Below are 17,737 nucleotides of genomic sequence, written 5' to 3'. Positions count from 1 at the left end.
AACACAGAGTTTCCTCTCTGTATTGGGACAGTATCCTTAACGTCAGTATACTTTGATATACTTACAAATGTTACAAAATACAAAGTCATGGTTTGGTTAATTGCTCCTGCTGTACCCAAGACATATCGAACTGTGACCTCAAAACCGAGGTACATCATGTTTTGTGTACCGTTACACTCATACCCTAAACCAATATATGTGGTCAGAGCATTGCTATCACCACTAACCCATACCCATTTTGGTAATATTAATATGATGTTATTAATCATTTATGAGTTATGTGAGTTTCTGAAAGTGCCTTGTAATAAATCTCACATTATAATTAATAAATAGTTAATTAGCCCATGCATAGTTAATAACCCGTTTAAAATATCTTCAGTTTGAAGATCAGTGTAAACATTTCCAATAACCGCTTAACTAGTAAACGTTGAGCCTGTAGAGAACGAGTATATTTAATGAAATACTGATGACAGAGAACCACTGCGCTCAAAACATTTTATGTCACCACCTTAAATATAATGTCAGAAAGAGAAAATCATCTTTTGAAGAGAAAAATCATCTACATAGGAAAATAATATCTTAATTTTTAAAAGAAAATATAGGTTGAAAATTCTTTCTGTTGCCAATTTTTATTTTGTCTATGGTCCCTTGTAATGACTCCTATTCTGATCAAAAAAATAAACATTTAATGCTTTTCTTTTATATTCCTCACAAAACAAGTGTTCAATCTGTTAATAATGGCGTGATGATGATGTTAATTATATCATTATTAAGTCATGGTGCCTTTTCCTGAGACTGACCCTTAATCTCCCATCATTAGATAAGAAATGACAAAAATGAAATGATGAAATAAGGGATTGTTCACCCAAAAATCATCATTTACTCGCCCTCATGTAATTCAAACATCTGTGACTTTCTTCTGTGGAACATAAAAGAAAATACTTGGAACCAAACAGTTGGTGACCCTTGACTTCCATCGTTTGGACACAAACATTTCTCAAAAATATTTTCTTTTGTGTTCCACAAGAGGGCGAGTAAATGATGACAGGATGATGATTTTTAGTGGTGCTGTAGTGTGCAGTCAGGGCCAAACACACACTTCACTGTCCCTCTTTCAGGGATGATAAAGCGTACCTGAGAATGAAGACAATCTGTTAATTTCAAGCCCTGATCGGCGCATGCTGTGTGTGTGTGTGTGTGTGTGTAGTGGCGGTGCCGTTGTTCAGTGTGTGTTCTGCTGCTGTTGATTGGCTCTCTCTGGGTGTTGTGTGCTGCTCAATGCAGATGCTTCACTCCCACATGCAGGGAAACACCTCTCCTCTAGATAATAATTAGCATTCATGCACCAGCCGACCTTCACAATGATTCATCCACATGCAGTAAACATGGAGGAGTTTGTGCTGCTAAAAGCACATTTCTATCATACGGGAGATGGTGCTATTAAAATCTCAGTCAGTTTGTTGTGCTGTATGCTCTTAAAGTCCCCATGAAATCAAAAACCCGGTAGGTTTATTGCAGAAAATAAGCTCTGTGATTTTCTAATTCTTACACGTTTTGTTCATCATGATATTTTGATTAATTTTGAAGCTTAAATACAATCAGCAGATGTCAAAAGCTAAACGTAACCTACAAACGAACTACACCACGGTCACATGACTTCAACGTCACCATCATTAAACTCTTTCAGTCTTTATTTAAAAACATCTGAGTTAGAATATTTTGATTATAAACAACGTGAGGCTTTGAAAGCAACTAGTTGGTAAACGAGGGCGTGACGTTTAATGTCTGAAACCTCTTTAGTTCCATTTAGCCACTTGTTACCAGTGGCTTGTGTATACCACAGACCTTATTTCACCAAAAACCCATTGACTTCAGGACGATGGAACCGGAATTGCTAAAATGCAACCCGTTTCTGGGTTTTGGCCTACAGAAATCCATCATTTCTGCAGAGCTCTTGCGCTATTTTGTGATGCGGAAGTAAGCTATTTTCTGTGAATGTGTGTGATTCATAAGCGCTATAGGTGAATAACTGGAAGAAGAACAAAGTGCAGCATAATGACAGTTTTTGTACAGCAAAAATAACTGGAAGTGTATGAGACCGGAAGCCTCGACACATTCATTGACGTCACTTTCCCTTTGGGTGTCATGAGAAATCGAGTCCCCGCCAGGAATCAGGTCTCCTTTAGGACCCGGGTGGTAATGCCTGATCTAATTATACTATTGACTAATTATAACCTATTTCACTATGGTATGATGTTACATTAAGTGCACAAACAACATGCTTGAAATATAAAATGAATGGCATAATAAATTTATTGCATCATAAAACAAACTGGAAACAGATATTCAAAGCAAGCTAGTAAGCTAAGCTAGCAGGCTAATCGGGTAGATGTAACCTACGCTATTACATAAGCTAACTAAAAAACAGTAAAAACAAGAAATGGTTTATTTCACAACCTATAGCTTCAGTTATATACTAGTATCTGAACCATGTAATTAAAAGACATTAATTGTCATTATAACGCATTTTAAATGCTATAAATCATAACGTGATATGCAGGAATTATAATCAGGTGCTAAAAATACTACCTGTTTCCTGACATTTATATATGCCTGATTTCGATGCCAGGGAAGTATAAAAAGCAAATTTGCCTGTGAACACTTTATATACACTGCCGGTCAAAAGTTTGGAAACATTACTATTTTTAATGTTTTTGAACGAAGTCTCTTATGCTCATTAAGGCTGCATTTATTTCATAATAAATACAGAAAAAACAATAATATTGTGAAATATTATTACAATTTAAAATTATGGTTTTCTATTTTAATATACTTTAAAATATAATTTATTTCTGTGATCAAAGCTGAATTGTCAGCATCATTACTCCAGTCTTCAGTGTCACATGATCCTTCAGAAATCATTCTGATATGATGATTTATTATCAATGTGCTGCTTAATATTATTTTATAACCTGTGATACTTTTTTCAGGATTCATTGGTGAATAAAAGGTTAAAAAGAACAGCATTTATTCAAAATATAAATCTTTTCTAACAATATAAATCACTTATTATCAATTTAACACATTCGTGCTGAATAAAAGTATTAATTTCTTTCAAAAAAAAAAGAAAGAAAAAAATTTACTGACCCCCAAACTTTTGAACGGTAGTATATATTGTTACAAAAGATTTCTATTTTAAATAAATGCTGATATTTTTAAACTTTTTATTCATCAAAGAATTCTGAAAAAGTATCACAGGTTATAAAATAATATTAAGCAGCACAACTGTTTCCAACATTGATAATAAATCATCATATCAGAATGATTTCTGAAGGATCATGTGACACTGAAGACTGGAGTAATGATGCTGAAAATTCAGCTTTGATCACTGGATATAAATTATATTTTAAAGTATATTAAAATAGAAAACCATAATTTTAAATTGTAATAATATTTCATAATATCATTGTTTTTTCTGTATTTATTATGAAATAAATGCAGCCTTAATGAGCATAAGAGACTTCATTCAAAAACATTAAAAATATGATGTTTCCAAACTTTTGACCGGTAGTGTAAATACAATATAGGTAGGTCTAAATCCGGGTGATCACTTATATCAGTGTTATATATATATATATATATATATATATATATCGTCATATCGTCCAGCCCTAAAACTGGTATAGTTTTTGTCAGTAAACACCCAATTATGCCGCATATAAGATGGTAAATATTTAATTGATGAGTTGTCAATACAATATATAACAATATAATATATATTGTGTAAGATTTTACCTCAAAATTCAAAATATTGACACACAATGATAACTGCAAATCCACATTTCTCTGCCTGGAGTCCAGTTGTGTCTGTGATCCATTTGCTTCTCTTTTCTGTAGCTTTCGGCAGTCTGTAAAATATACCTCAGATTTCCTGTCGAATCTGTCTGTACAGTCAATCGCACAGCTCTTTGCCATTTTAGATGTTTTGTGTGTTTTTCACAGTATTCATGCTGAAAACCAGTACTGCCACTCAGTCTTTTTGCCGCTCAGGTCACATAGGTCCTGCCTTCCTGTTTCAATAGGAGATACACCAGTGCAGGAGAGAAAACTGTTCCATTTCATGGGGTCTTTAGAGAAAACAAACAAACTGTATCTGTAAAGGCAGACACACCCAGCGCCCCAGCATCGCTGATAGATCCGTCCCTGCATGCCTCCTTACAGGGGAAGCTGCAGCGTATCAGAGGGAAGTGAGGGATCGAGCTCATCCCTCACATGCACCTGTTGCACTTCTGACCCGTGAGCACCAGGGGGCGTCACTCTCCCGCAAATCAGCCTCACAAACACTGATCTGCTGTTATACGCTGCAGCTTTCCTTGCGATCAGGGCTTCTGTGAGCATCTTCATGCCATGCTTTCATTGGTGTGTGTGTGTGTGTGTTTGCTGTGAAGCGAGAGGCACTGGCGTGTCCCATTTGTGTTTGGCCATCTCCTGTGACTGTCGTGAGGCCGTGTTGAATATGCTCTGTGTGTTCAGTCAATACAGCAGCGCATGTTTATCATGTGCAGACTGTCTGTATCTGTCCCTGGGTTGCTTATTTAGTTGTACTAAGACAAATTTGGTCAGATTTTAAGAAGAAGAGCACAGATTAGATGCAAACTGAAACAGGGAGTGCAAAAGCTACAAAGTTTGAGCCGTGCTTTACTCCATCCACCTGCAATTCATAGTTTTCACACCCATATTTGCCCACCTGGAGGGCAAAACAAGACTTTCCTCCGTTGACCACCAGTCATTGTCCTGTACAATGCTGCAGTTCAAAGGATGCTTTGCCCTCCAGTCACGTGACTGAAAACTGTGAGTAGACAGAGTGACTCCAACACTCTGAAGTGCACACTGCCTTCAGCCTTGATCATGAGGAATCAACGCTTCATTGATCTACTCAAATAAATTTGATCATGAGAACATACAGTAGGGTTCAGAACTTCCTCCTCATTTATTCAAACTTACTACAAAAATGGTTCATCCATAAATGGCTGGATTTCATGTCAGGACTTTATGACTATTATTAAAGTGTCACTTAAATTAGTTTAATTTTATTTTGGATTTTGTTTGTCTTTTTTGACCTTTCTAGTTTTATTTTCTTTGCAGTATTTAAGTAGTTATAATTTTCATCCCTTAACATAACATGGAACCCCAAATTGTTCCATATGCATATTATATAGTATTTAATAAAATAGTATATTTGGTGTTGTGTGTCCCAAACGACATGTGCAAAAACGAACTGTGGTTGATTGTTGTACGTCGCTCAGACGGTTTGATTAGGCGGGTTTTTTATGACATAATCCAGTCTAAAGTCTTGAGAAACCAAAAAATTAGACCATCCTGCTGACAGTATTAAAACTGAGGTCATTTTAGCTTGAATTTTATTGTTTTCATACTAATATATGATTTTGCTCGCATTTTCGTTTTTTTTCAGAGTCTTTTGTTATTTTTTTAGCTAATGAAATGTTTGTCTTCAAAATAGTTTCTGACAATAAGCTTGGTCAGAATGTCAGAAAGCAAAATGCATCAGCACCTATTCAGCGGTCATAATCCGTTTGGCCTGTCTAATTGTGTTGAAGTAATGAGGAGGAAGTCTAATAGATGCTGATTCCTAAACACCAGAAAAGTATACATTTAGGCCTACTAGTACACTAAAGTACTTATACTAAGTGCTCCAGTGAGTGTGTAATAAACTGAGGAGTAAGAAATGGGGCATGTGTGACAAACATTAGCTGTGTTTCCATCCAAAGTTCTTATTTAACTTATGCACAAAATTGGAATATCGCATAAAACATTTGCGAATAAAGCAGCGTTTCCATCCAGTGAGTCGAAGAGAACAAAATAATCACTTCCTGATAAACTGGCACTAAATATAACTAAGAAAAGTTGAAGCCACTGTATATAATAATTTACTTGCGTCTCAGAGTGCGCAGACGAAGCGCAATAAACGCGTTACCTTGCTTTTGGAGGCTGCCGTTTGTGAACGCAGTCGTGTAAGAGATAATTATACTGAATCACTTTGACGACAGACTTTGCTCAGGCTTTACAGAACAACCAAAACAGCCTCCAGATGCTGTGCAGCTAGATCGCTCCGCTGGTTGCTCCAGTTATGCCGTCCCATCGCGCAAAGTCACGTGATTTTTTTTTTACGCGTATGGTGAAATTTATTCGTTAAATGTGTTTCCATCATAGTTTATGCGCATGTTTTGTTATCGGATAAAAAATATGTGCATTTTTAGAATTTATGCACATCTTGGTGTTTCCATCCAGCAGTTTGTTTATGTGATATCCCAAAATGTGCATAAAAATAGGAGGATGGGAACACAGGACTCCGGATGAGCTGGGAATGTGTCGTTCAGGCCATGTATGAAGTGTTTCCACAGGCCCGGTTACTGGTGTGTTTGTAGTGGTTCTGGTCTGTGTAAGAGTGCGCTTCTGTCCACTGTTCTGCCCTCTTGCAGCATAAGCAGAGATGTCCGGTTCTGGAGGACCAGCTGGTGGATCTGGTGGTGTACGCCATGGAGCGGTCCGAGACGGAGGAGCAGTTCGATGACGGTGGCACCAGTCAGCTCCTGTGGCAGCACCTCTCCAGCCAACTCATCTTCTTCGTTCTGTTCCAGTTCGCCAGCTTCCCTCACATGGTTCTGTCGCTCCATCAGAAGGTGCAGCAGTGGGGAGGGAAAAACACTCACACGGGTCCATGTCCCAAATGGTGCCTTCAGGTCCTCCTCTTCAAGAAGTAGTACCACTTAGACTTAGTGACCACTTACTCACCGTCATTTTGTTTCTGAATCTAATGTAAAGTGCTTGCCCTGGCCCTTGTTTGGGATGTATAGACAGCTTAAAGGCTTAAAATATAGCACACGAGTCATATAAACTACTTGTATAATATTTGCATGGAGCTTTTGGCCATTGTGGAGCTCGAGCTCCTGCTTACGAAATGCTTTCATTGTGTGGAAAAGAGATCTGTTAACATCTTTTGTGTTCCACTGTAGAAAGAAGGTCATGCAGGTTTGTTCACATTTTCATGAGGTTGATTACATTTTCAAATCTGAGTGAACGATTGCTTTAAATATGTAGTGAGATAGCTATGTAATTCATTCTTACACACATTGCCAAATGCTTTCTAATAGGACAGAATAGGAGAGACAACAAACACATCTCTGACAACACACATTGTCCAATTAAAGGATTAGTCCACTTTCAAATTAAAATTTCCTGATAATTTACTCACCCCCATCCAAGATGTTCATGTCTTTCTTTCTTCAGTCGAAAAGAAATTAAGGTTTTTGATGAAAACATTCCAGGATTATTCTCCTTATAATGGATGAAGGTCCAAATGTCAGTTTCAGTGCAGCTTCAAAGAGCTCTATGCGATCCCAGACGAGGAATAAGAGTCTTATCTAGAGAAACCATCGGTCATTTTATAAAAAATTTTCAAAATTACAAACGTTTTAACCATAAACGCTCATCTTGAACTAGCTCTCTTCTCCTTCTTCTCTATTAGAATTCCGGCTGTGTAGACGCTGCTAAGTGTATTACTGCCCTCTACAGGTCAAAGTTTGAACCAAGCTCTTTGAAGCTGCACTGAAACTGTAATTTTGACCTTCAACCGTTTGGAGTCCAGTGAAGTCCACTTTAAGGAGAATAATCCTGGAATGTTTTCCTCAAAAACCTTAATTTCTTTTCGACTGAAGAAAGAAAGACATAGACATCTTGGATGACATGGGGGTGAGTAAATTATCAGGAAATTTTAATTTAAAAGTGAACTAATCCTTTAATAAAAGTAGGAGGCACACTCATTTTATGCGTTTTTGGCGCCACCTATTGTTGAATGTGTATTATTGATGTAAAAGTCTAGACCCTGAAGCCCATTTTTTCAGATGTATTTCTAAGAAAAAAACGTCTTATATTCGGAACAATATGGTAATTGAGAGGAAAGAGTGTAGCACATATTTACACATTCATTAGCACAGGTGACGACGGGTGTTCGCTAACAGTATCCCGCTGCAAAGGAATTTCGAACGTCTTTACCCCAAAGCAGAGAGCGAAAAAGAAGTTTGCTGTATATTTATATTTAAGTATATTTACATTTCACTCCATCCTTACCTCCATCAACGAATCTCCTATCCATTGTAGTGAATGATAGGTCTCATGTTCGGTTTCAAGTGCAAACCCAAACTAGACTGACCGAAAGTCCAAACGGCGTGCACCATTTGGGACAGAGCCACACAAAAGCACACATGGGGAAAGTCCTTCTGTCCTGTGTTTCATGTATTTGTGTTCCTCTTCTTCTGAACAGCTGGCCGGTCGGGGCTTGATCAAGGGTCGGGATCACCTGATGTGGGTGTTGCTGCAGTTCATCTCGGGGAGCATTCAGAAGAACGCTCTGGGTGACTTCCTGCCCGTCATGAAGCTGTTCGACCTGCTTTATCCTGAGAAAGAGGTGAATGGCTCGGCTGCTGCTTCTATTTCGGCAGGAGCTCATGAATTCATAATGTGACACTCTAAACATGCTGTTGGTTAAGGTCATCTGATCAAGGCTTCATTTACTCTTGTCTGCTCTGCTAGCGGGTTATACCTCTATTATTCAGTCGGTCATTAGTAATCACTTAGCAGACGCTTTGACTCACAGTGTACTTAGTACAGACTTTAATGCCTGGCTCTGGGGCTTGTGCATGGATTACTCCTTGAAGGGTTTGAACCTGTGACCCTATAGTCCAGATCTTTGCCCACTCGGCTGCTGTTGTTGTTTTTTTGGTGTAAGCATACCAACATGATTGCCGTTCACACCAAGAAACATAACTATAAAGATAACTATATTTGCGTCCACACCAATGAACATTAACGGTCTTTTTATTCACGCGCTGCAGTTTCAACGTAGTGAAAATGGATGTAGATGACCTGCTGCTGCTTCACATTACACGGGTTACTTTCTTCTTACTTAAAGGATAGACGTTCTGTAGTACAAATGGGAAATTATTTCTCAGATTCTGCAGTCTGTTTGTGGGGTACCACAGGGGTCAGTTCTGGGGCCCATATTGTTTTCTTTGTACGTGTTACCACTCGGCCTTATTTGTCAGAAATATAATGTTATGCAGATGAAACTCAACTGTATCTTCCATTGGCACTGCATTTAATGTTCTGATATTGAATTGCTTGAGTGAAATTAAACTATGGATGGCACAAAATTGTTTACAATTTAATGAATCTAATACAGAATGCCTAATATGCCTGAAATAGCACTGTGCCTCAAATATTTAAATTACCTGTCATTACATTCTGCTCAAACACACCTCTTTTCTGTCTAAATTAGGCTCATTACAGTTTGAGCTTTATTCAGAAAACTCTGCAATTTGCATCACACTACTTCTGCTACTTGAAAGCAGGTGGCAAATGAACAGCTTTATAAAAGGGATGTTCGTGTACACTTTCTAGTGATCATGAGAGTTGTAAATCAGCCAGTGTTGATTAGATGATGGAGAAGAGCGCTATAAGCGCCCATTTATTCAGATGCGTGGTGTAGTAAAGGCCACGTTCATCATGTTGAGATCCGAACTATGAAGTGCAAATAGTGTTTAGCACACATTTTGTTTGTCCCATTGTCTGATCTGTATAATTCCAACGCAGGCAGCGAGTGCAAATAAACTGCGCTTTCAGCAGATTCAGTTAATATTTTTAGTGAATTCCCACCTGAATGTTTTAAAGGTACCATATAGTCAACGGACAGACTACCACAGGCAGAACATTATCAGCCATCTGTCATTAGTGCTGCCAATATTAGCTCCCTAAAATAGCCTTAGTGTGAGGTTTGCACAAAGTGTCGGCTATTTAAACCATCAGAGTTGTTAGCTTTACGCTGGTCCGTGTGCGAACCCCAGCAGGACAGCTGATGAAAGACAAGCTGCTGGCTCCGTCTGCTGGGCTGCTGTTTTCCAGCCATTAGCCCACAGCATCTGTGAATGACAGATGTGCTGCGACTGCCCAGCAGACATTAGTTTAACTAAAGGATGTAACAAGCACAAGGCAATTAGATGCTTTGCCAGAGGAAAGCATTAAAGATTTCTCCATCAAACAAGCTGAGGAGTCTGAATGTATTGACGGACTTCACATCCCTTTAGATTCTGCTGTTTGTTCCTGTTTAACGGCAGCTCACGCACCACTGAAGGAGCGTTCACGACCCCTTTGATGCATATCGTACATGAAAAAGGCAAAATGGAGGCTTTGATCTTATTGTACAAGCGAATGAGTTGTTATCATTTCTTTCGGAAACAATGTCCTGCCTAACTTCCCAGACTGCTACATAAAGCACTTTCAAGGGAGAGACATTTGCTGGACACACTTATCATGTAAGATATCCTTCAGCAAATTTAAAAAACTTAAATCATAGACAAATAACAAGCACGAGTCTAGAGGAACAATTCTAATCTTTAATGCACAAATTGGGGGATCGTTATTGTTAAAAGTATCATGTTATTCCTGTTGCATTACTGATAATGAAAGTTTTTACGTTACATCTTTACTTTGTATGGCATATAAAGGGAGAAGCCACATTAAAGATCTTCTGAAGTCTTCTGTATGAGCAACAAACTGACATTTAAGATGTTATTTGCTGAAAATCTTCTCTTCTCCACACTCAAATTATCATGCCAGGGCTCCAGACTAACATTTGAGAGCAGTAGCACTGGTGACACTAAGTTCAACAGATGATGGTGCCAGCACCTGATTTGGTAGCACTGGGGGGATTTTTTAATCATAAACTTGTTTTGCATTAATAAGTGCAGTTACTAATAATATTACATGTTTGTTTATTGGAAATTTGACAGTAAAGCATTGAACTTCAATTGAGATGCAGATAAAATTAACTTTTATTAACAGTTGCATGAAAAAAACTCATTTTTATAGGAAAAATGTAAATATTCTACTCTTATTAAATGTACCATTCTTCTATATTATCATACTGAACTGACCGACAGCTTCAGTGATTATAAAAGGAGCAGTTTTTACTTGCTTTCTGTGTAATTTAGTCACAATGTGAAGAAAAGTTTTTGTTTTTCAGGAGACTTTGTGACTTCCTACTTTTTTCCATATATTAGCAAATAATAAGTCAATCAGTGCTCCTCTGCCACCATCTACTGGTTATAATGGTAATTTCATGTCGAAAAAAAATAAAAGTGTTTGTTTGCCACAAAGTTTTAGTTTTTCTACATCTTTAAACTTTTAGTTTTACAAATCATCACATTAAAAATAACATTTAAATTTGATCAAATTTAGAGCTTTGAAGTGCTGAAAAAAGTGTGAAGCACTTGAATTTCACTTTCAAAAGGTCAATTCAAACGCTTTCTCACTGGATCTCCCAGCACTGTCTAGTAATGGTGTCGCGTGATCAAAATCGGCCCAGGAGTAAACCTGTTCTGAGCTTGTACTGCGCTGTCTATTATTGCTCGGAGCTGAAAAATGGTCCGCACAGCTCAGCTTGAACAGCATTTTGAATTGGCTTTGTTTTTGTGTGCAGTGCATTCCAGTGCCGGACATCAATAAGCCCCAGTCCACTCACGCCTTCGCAATGACCTGCATTTGGATTCACCTGAACCGCAAAGCTCAGAACGACAACTCCAAACTCCAGATCCCCATCCCACACTCGCTCAAGCTGCACCATGAGTAAGACTCACCCACACACACGCTCCACATGGACTGCCTGTCCATCCACACACCTGCCTCATCTTTCTCTCTGTGTTCAGGTTTCTTCAGCAGAGTCTGCGCAATAAGAGTCTACCCATGACCGACTATAAGATCGCTCTGCTGTGTAATGCCTACTCCACGAACTCTGAGTGCTTCACGCTGCCCATGGGCGTCCTGGTCGAGACCATCTACGGTAACGGCAGCATGCGGATCACTCTGCCCGGCACCAACTGCATGGCGTCCGGCTCAGTTACGCCTTTACCCATGAACCTACTGGACTCCCTCACTGTCCATGCTAAGATGAGGTGAGAGGAGACTTTATTTATCCCATAGATAAATACAGATATTTGCATGTGAAATGTGTTGTAGTTGTGCTTATTCAAGTGCCACATTCTCTTCTGTTCTTCCCATCAGCCTGATCCACAGCATTGCAACCCGTGTCATTAAACTGGCCCATGCCAAGTCTAGTCTTGCCCTGGCCCCCGCCTTGGTGGAGACGTACAGCCGACTGCTGGTCTACATGGAGATCGAATCCCTCGGCATTAAGGGCTTCATCAGTGAGTCTGATGTCACTGATATTTTTGATATACTGTTCTTGTGAATCGGTCCTTGTCTTTGGATGTGACTGTGTTTCTCCAACCCTCCACTAGGTCAGCTTCTGCCGAACGTGTTCAAGTCGCACGCATGGGGGATTCTGCACACGCTGCTGGAGATGTTCAGTTATCGCATGCACCACATTCAGCCTCATTACCGCGTGCAGCTCCTGTCACACCTTCATTCGCTCGCCGCTGTTCCACAGACCAATCAGAACCAGCTGCACCTCTGGTTAGACTCCGCCCACACACTCACATGACACAAACTCTACTTCATGCTTCAAGTTAAAGGGATAGTTCACCCAAAAATGAAAATTCTGTCATCATTTACTCACCCTCAAGTTGTTCCAAACCTGTATGAGTTTCTTTCTTCTGTCGGTCCATCTCACGGTGTGTGTTTGTGTGAGCAGTGTGGAGAGCACCGCTCTGAGGCTGATCACGGCTCTGGGGAGTTCAGAGGTTCAGCCGCAGTTCACACGCTTCCTCAACGACCCGAAAACTGTGCTGTCTGCCGAGTCGGAGGAGCTGAACAGAGCGCTGATCCTCACGCTCGCCCGAGCCACACACATCACAGGTACTTCACACCAGTAATGCTGATGATACATTTACATCGTTGATTGTTCGGTGAATAGTCTCAGTGATTCGTTTTCTGTCACTTAGCAGTTGATGTGCAGGGGTCATTCTATAACTTAGGGTACATTTCATGTCCTGTGATGATAATTATACATATTTTAACAACTTTCTTCAGAAACATCATATTTTATCCATTAAGCGAATGCATACTATAATCTCACACCGATATTTTATGCACCCTGTTTTTCTGTTTGCTTGAAATTGCTTTTATGTCCCATAAAGTCACAAAGTGAGTGGGTCTTGGAAGTCAAGATTATCTATATTAAATTTATTTCTACAATCTAAATAAATTGGGTTTAAATTCAGTTTTCTTTCAAATAAATAAATATTTAATCTTATTAATGTCTGCAAAAAATCTGTCAACACCCCCTTGAAAACTAAAAAATGGTTTATCCCAAAAACACATGACCAGCATCATGTGATGTAATTTTGTTCTGCAGCAGATATTTTATGGTAAATATCCTCTCATGAAGTACATTAATTGCCCGTCAACTATGTTATGGTTTGCAATATTTTTATGATTTTTAATTCAAATAAATATTAAAATGTGTGGTTAACCTGATAAAGAATATAACGTTTGGTTGGCCAGACAAGGCCTTCCATTGAATTTGGTGGGGGAAAAAAATGTAAAATATGTTACTGTCATTGTCAACTATGTTTTGACTGATTTTTTTTACATTTTAAATATCTAGACTGCTGCTTTTGATATTATTTCAGTGTATAGTTTACATCCACATGGTCTGGAGTTTTGCAAAGCATTCTAAAAACTATCAAAATGATCTTTAAGGTAGATTTATGATAAACACGTTCTTGTCCTTGTCCTTAGTAACAGCTGACAAACTCACCAGGGAAAACATACTGATAAAAATATATAAAATGAAACCCATAGTTGTTTTATTTAAAAAAGCACATTGTTTTTAAACTTTTTTTTTTGCTGATGTAAAATGTACCCTAAATTATAGAATGACTCGCAGACTTTTAGTTTCATTATAAATATTTAAATAAAGGGCTTTATTTGTTTCCATTGTGCAGACAACATTTTTAAAAATAACTTTTAAAAATGTTGTTTTTCAAACTGTGTTTGTTCCTGAATAATGTGCCTCTCATCTGTGTGCGCTGCAGATTTCTTCACTGGCTCAGACTCTATCCAGGGCACCTGGTGTAAGGACATCCTGCAGACCATCATGAACTTCACGCCTCATAACTGGGCCTCTCACACACTCAGCTGCTTCCCTGCTCCACTGCAGGTACTCACACACACACACATTCTCACTCACACTGACTTGAGATCTTGCAGTCAGAATTTAATATCATGAAGAACTTGCTGCTGCAAGGTGATTAATAAACCACGAATGGACAACAACACTGGGTGTTGTGTTGTCTTCACTGCTTGAATGCAGCAATGGACATAAAATGAGACCAGCGATCACAAACAAATGTGTCTTTATTTTAACAAATCAGCCATGACCCCACAGGTTATCTCTCTGAATCAGTCTAACAGCTCATTCACTGAATCTTCAGAGCTCTTACTTAAAGGGATAGTTCATCCAAAAATGAAAATTTATCTGCTTACCCCCAGGGCATCCAAGATGTAGGTGACTTTGTTTCTTCAGTGGAACACAAATGATGATTTTTAACTCCAACCGTTGCGGTCTGTCAGTCGTATAATGCTTGTATAAGGTGACTAGGTGACTTTGTTTCTCAGTATTTTTACCTCCAACCGTTGCGGTCTGTCAAATGCATGTCAATGGGAACTCCATCTATAAGAGTCGAAAAGACATGCACAGACAAATCCAAATTAAACCCTGCAGCTCGTGACGACACACTGATGTCCTAAGACACAAAACAATCGGTTTGTGCGAGAAACCGAACAGTATTTATATCATTTCACCTCTAAAACACCACTATGTCCAACTGCCTTGCGCATCCGGTGTGTGAGGTCTGAATGCACTCTGACAACGGAAGTGATCTTTCGCACTCATTGAAGTATAAGCGCGAGACATCACTTCCGTCATCAGAACGCGTTCAGACCTCACCAACCGGATGCACAGGCAGTTGGACATAGTGGTGTTTTAGAGGTGAAAAATGATATAAATACTGTTCGGTTTCTCGCACAAACCGATTGTTTTGTGTCTTAGGACATCAGTGTGTCGTCACGAGCCGCAGGGTTTAATTTGGATTTGTCTGTGCATGTCTTTTCGACTCTTATAGATGGAGTTCCCATTGACATGCATTTGACAGACCGCAACGGTTGGAGGTAAAAATACTGAGAAACAAAGTCACCTACATCTTGGATGCCCTGGGGGTAAGAAGATAAACATCAAATTTTCATTTTTGGGTGAACTATCCCTTTAATTGACTCTCTTACTGAACTGTTCATTGCCCACTTCAAATCATCTGACTGCTGTTTTGAGTGGACTTAAAGGTGAAATAAGCAATTCATGAGAAACACTGTTGATACCCAAACAAACATTGCTCCAACATCACACTTTCATTGCTCCGACATCACACTGCAGCCACCAGTATTGCAGGATTATAGTATTTAAATCGGCTGCATTTTCTTTATACACAGTATAATTTGTCATGATTTTAGGGTGAAGTGTGACCTTGTCTGGTTTTCCTGAGATTCACTCATAAAAGCAGTTCGTCTGTACACCAGTGCAGTTCTAGTACATCTTCAGGATGACTGTGAAAGTGTTAAACACACTGGTTGACGTCACTCTCTCTCTCATGACTGGGGTAGATGAATTCTCCTTCATCTTCAGTGTGTTGATGCTGTGTTTGTAATTAATGTCAGTCTGTAACGGTTGGAAATGGAGTGCTTTTGGACATCCACTTTCCTCTAAGAGCTGAGGGATCTTCTGTTGTTTGAAATCCTGGATAGGGAACATTTCTCCATGAGGACTTTGAGTTTATGTTTGGATCATGGTATTACTGCTTTATAGCACTCATATGGTACTTCTGCTGCATTCCATTCATGTCAGAATATCTAAGTTCCTGCTTGAAAAAGTTGTTGTTGTATGGATGCTGTTATAGTTATTGTTATAGTTATCTTTATACTAGGGCTGACCCCTAACAGTCGACTAAAAGTTAGTTGACGAGAAGAGGCTTAGTCAACCAAATCTTAATTAGTTGGTGAGTTGCAGAAAAAAGTTCTTGGAGTAAACGGGCTTTTAATCCGACTAATAATAACTTCTCTTCCCTCTCGTGTTCATCTTCCAGGCCTTCTTCAAGCAGAATAATGTTCCTCAGGAGAGCCGCTTTAACCTGAAGAAGAACGTGGAGGAGGAGTACAGGAAGTGGAAATCTATGACCAATGAGAATGACATCATCACACACTTCTCCATGCAGGGCTCGCCGCCCCTCTTCCTGTGTCTGCTGTGGAAGATGCTGCTGGAGACGGACCACATCAACCAGATCGGCTTCAGGTGCGACACTCACCTCTTCTGACATATGCGAATTGTAGAGTACGCTTCATCTATCCATTTATATTTATGCATTTAGCAGATGCTTTTATCCAAATTCGCTGTATACAGTGCCATGTTTATTAGAAAGATAGATTTGGACACAAGCCAGAGCGTGTTGGGCTGGTTGAAAAAGTGCTGGTGGAAAATGTGTGTGTTCAACTGCTTCTTGAAAGCTGTGATGGTCTGAGAGGTTCTGTGGAGGTTGGCAGCTCTTTCCACCACAGAGGAACAGAGAGGGTGAAGGGTCTGGAAAGTGACTCATTTAGTGATTGTAGTTGGCAAGAAGGAGCGTACACATGTGGGAGTGAATTGAGGTAGTCTTTGTTTTATCTATTTAAGCTGGTAATACCTTCTGTCAGTGCTACATCATTCTCAGTTGTTGACTCAGTGTCTGAACTTACTTTTACCTACATATCATTGTTGGTGAAGCTCCTTTTTACTCTCATAATTTAAAGTTGTAAAGCTCTAGTCAAGCTGATCTTTTGACTACTAGTGGTTGGAGAAAAAAATCGATTCTCCAGTCCATCTCGATTCTTCTTTAAAGGGGTACCTGATTATGATTTCCCTTTTTTAACTTTAGCATAAACAACATCTGCAAAGTTACGACGCTCAAAGTTCAATGCAATGGGAGATATTTTCTTTTACAGAAATCTCTGTTTAAGGACTACAACAAACGATTGGTAGGGACTACAACGTGACATCACAAACCCTAGAATTTACATAAACCCCGCCCCTGAGAACACACAACAAAGGGGGCGGGGCCATGTTGGGCTGCTTTAGAGAAGAGGAAGAGCTGTTGTAGTAGAGTGTTGTTGACATGCCGTCATTTTACACTGGACTGCTTCACAAACGAGGGTCAGTTCAACACAAAAGATTAACATGACGGCACATGCTAGTGGATGAGTTGAATCAACTCCACAGCAACTACATAAATTTATCCACTAACCATTCAGAAACGTCCAGTTTCATTCTAAAAGTTGTAACTTCTTCCTGAGTCTCTCCATCAGTGTCGACTCCGGTTTGAACAATGTAAGGCTGAACACCGTTACTGACAATCCTCATTTTGGCTGAGTGAGATTCTCCAGCTTTGTTGTTGTTGAGCTGTTAAAGCTCCGCCCTCTTCTGGAAAGGGGGCCGGGAGCAGCAGCTCATTTGCATTTAAAGGGACACACACAAAAACAGCGTGTTTTTGCTCACACCCAAATGGGGCAAATTTCACAAGCTATAATATATTTTAAGATATGTCAGTACAAGTTGCTTTCAATTAAAACAGCTCAAACATGCATTTTTTTAGTCTGGGACTAGCTTAAACCTTGTCTGTAA

The 17,737-nt window shown here is 39.2% G+C and overlaps 1 protein-coding gene across 2 annotated transcripts in view; it reads left to right on the top strand.

Moving 5' to 3' along the window:
- The window catches only part of med23 (mediator complex subunit 23), a 46,017-nt gene that overhangs the window by 9,553 nt on the left and 18,727 nt on the right, over positions 1-17,737 (top strand). For both annotated transcript variants that reach the window (XM_051875110.1, XM_051875109.1), the window contains 9 exons: positions 6,501-6,701; positions 8,342-8,485; positions 11,555-11,700; positions 11,781-12,026; positions 12,136-12,278; positions 12,372-12,546; positions 12,725-12,888; positions 14,070-14,194; positions 16,170-16,375. In XM_051875110.1, coding sequence (XP_051731070.1) covers positions 6,501-6,701; positions 8,342-8,485; positions 11,555-11,700; positions 11,781-12,026; positions 12,136-12,278; positions 12,372-12,546; positions 12,725-12,888; positions 14,070-14,194; positions 16,170-16,375 — 1,550 coding nt within the window. The remainder of the gene's footprint in view (positions 1-6,500; positions 6,702-8,341; positions 8,486-11,554; positions 11,701-11,780; positions 12,027-12,135; positions 12,279-12,371; positions 12,547-12,724; positions 12,889-14,069; positions 14,195-16,169; positions 16,376-17,737) is intronic.

The sequence above is a fragment of the Ctenopharyngodon idella genome, chromosome 20 (genome assembly GCF_019924925.1).
Source record: "Ctenopharyngodon idella isolate HZGC_01 chromosome 20, HZGC01, whole genome shotgun sequence".
NCBI classification, from domain to species: Eukaryota; Metazoa; Chordata; class Actinopteri; order Cypriniformes; family Xenocyprididae; genus Ctenopharyngodon; species Ctenopharyngodon idella.
Note: the sequence above shows the minus strand (reverse complement) of the source record. Positions and strands in the feature narration are given on the sequence as shown.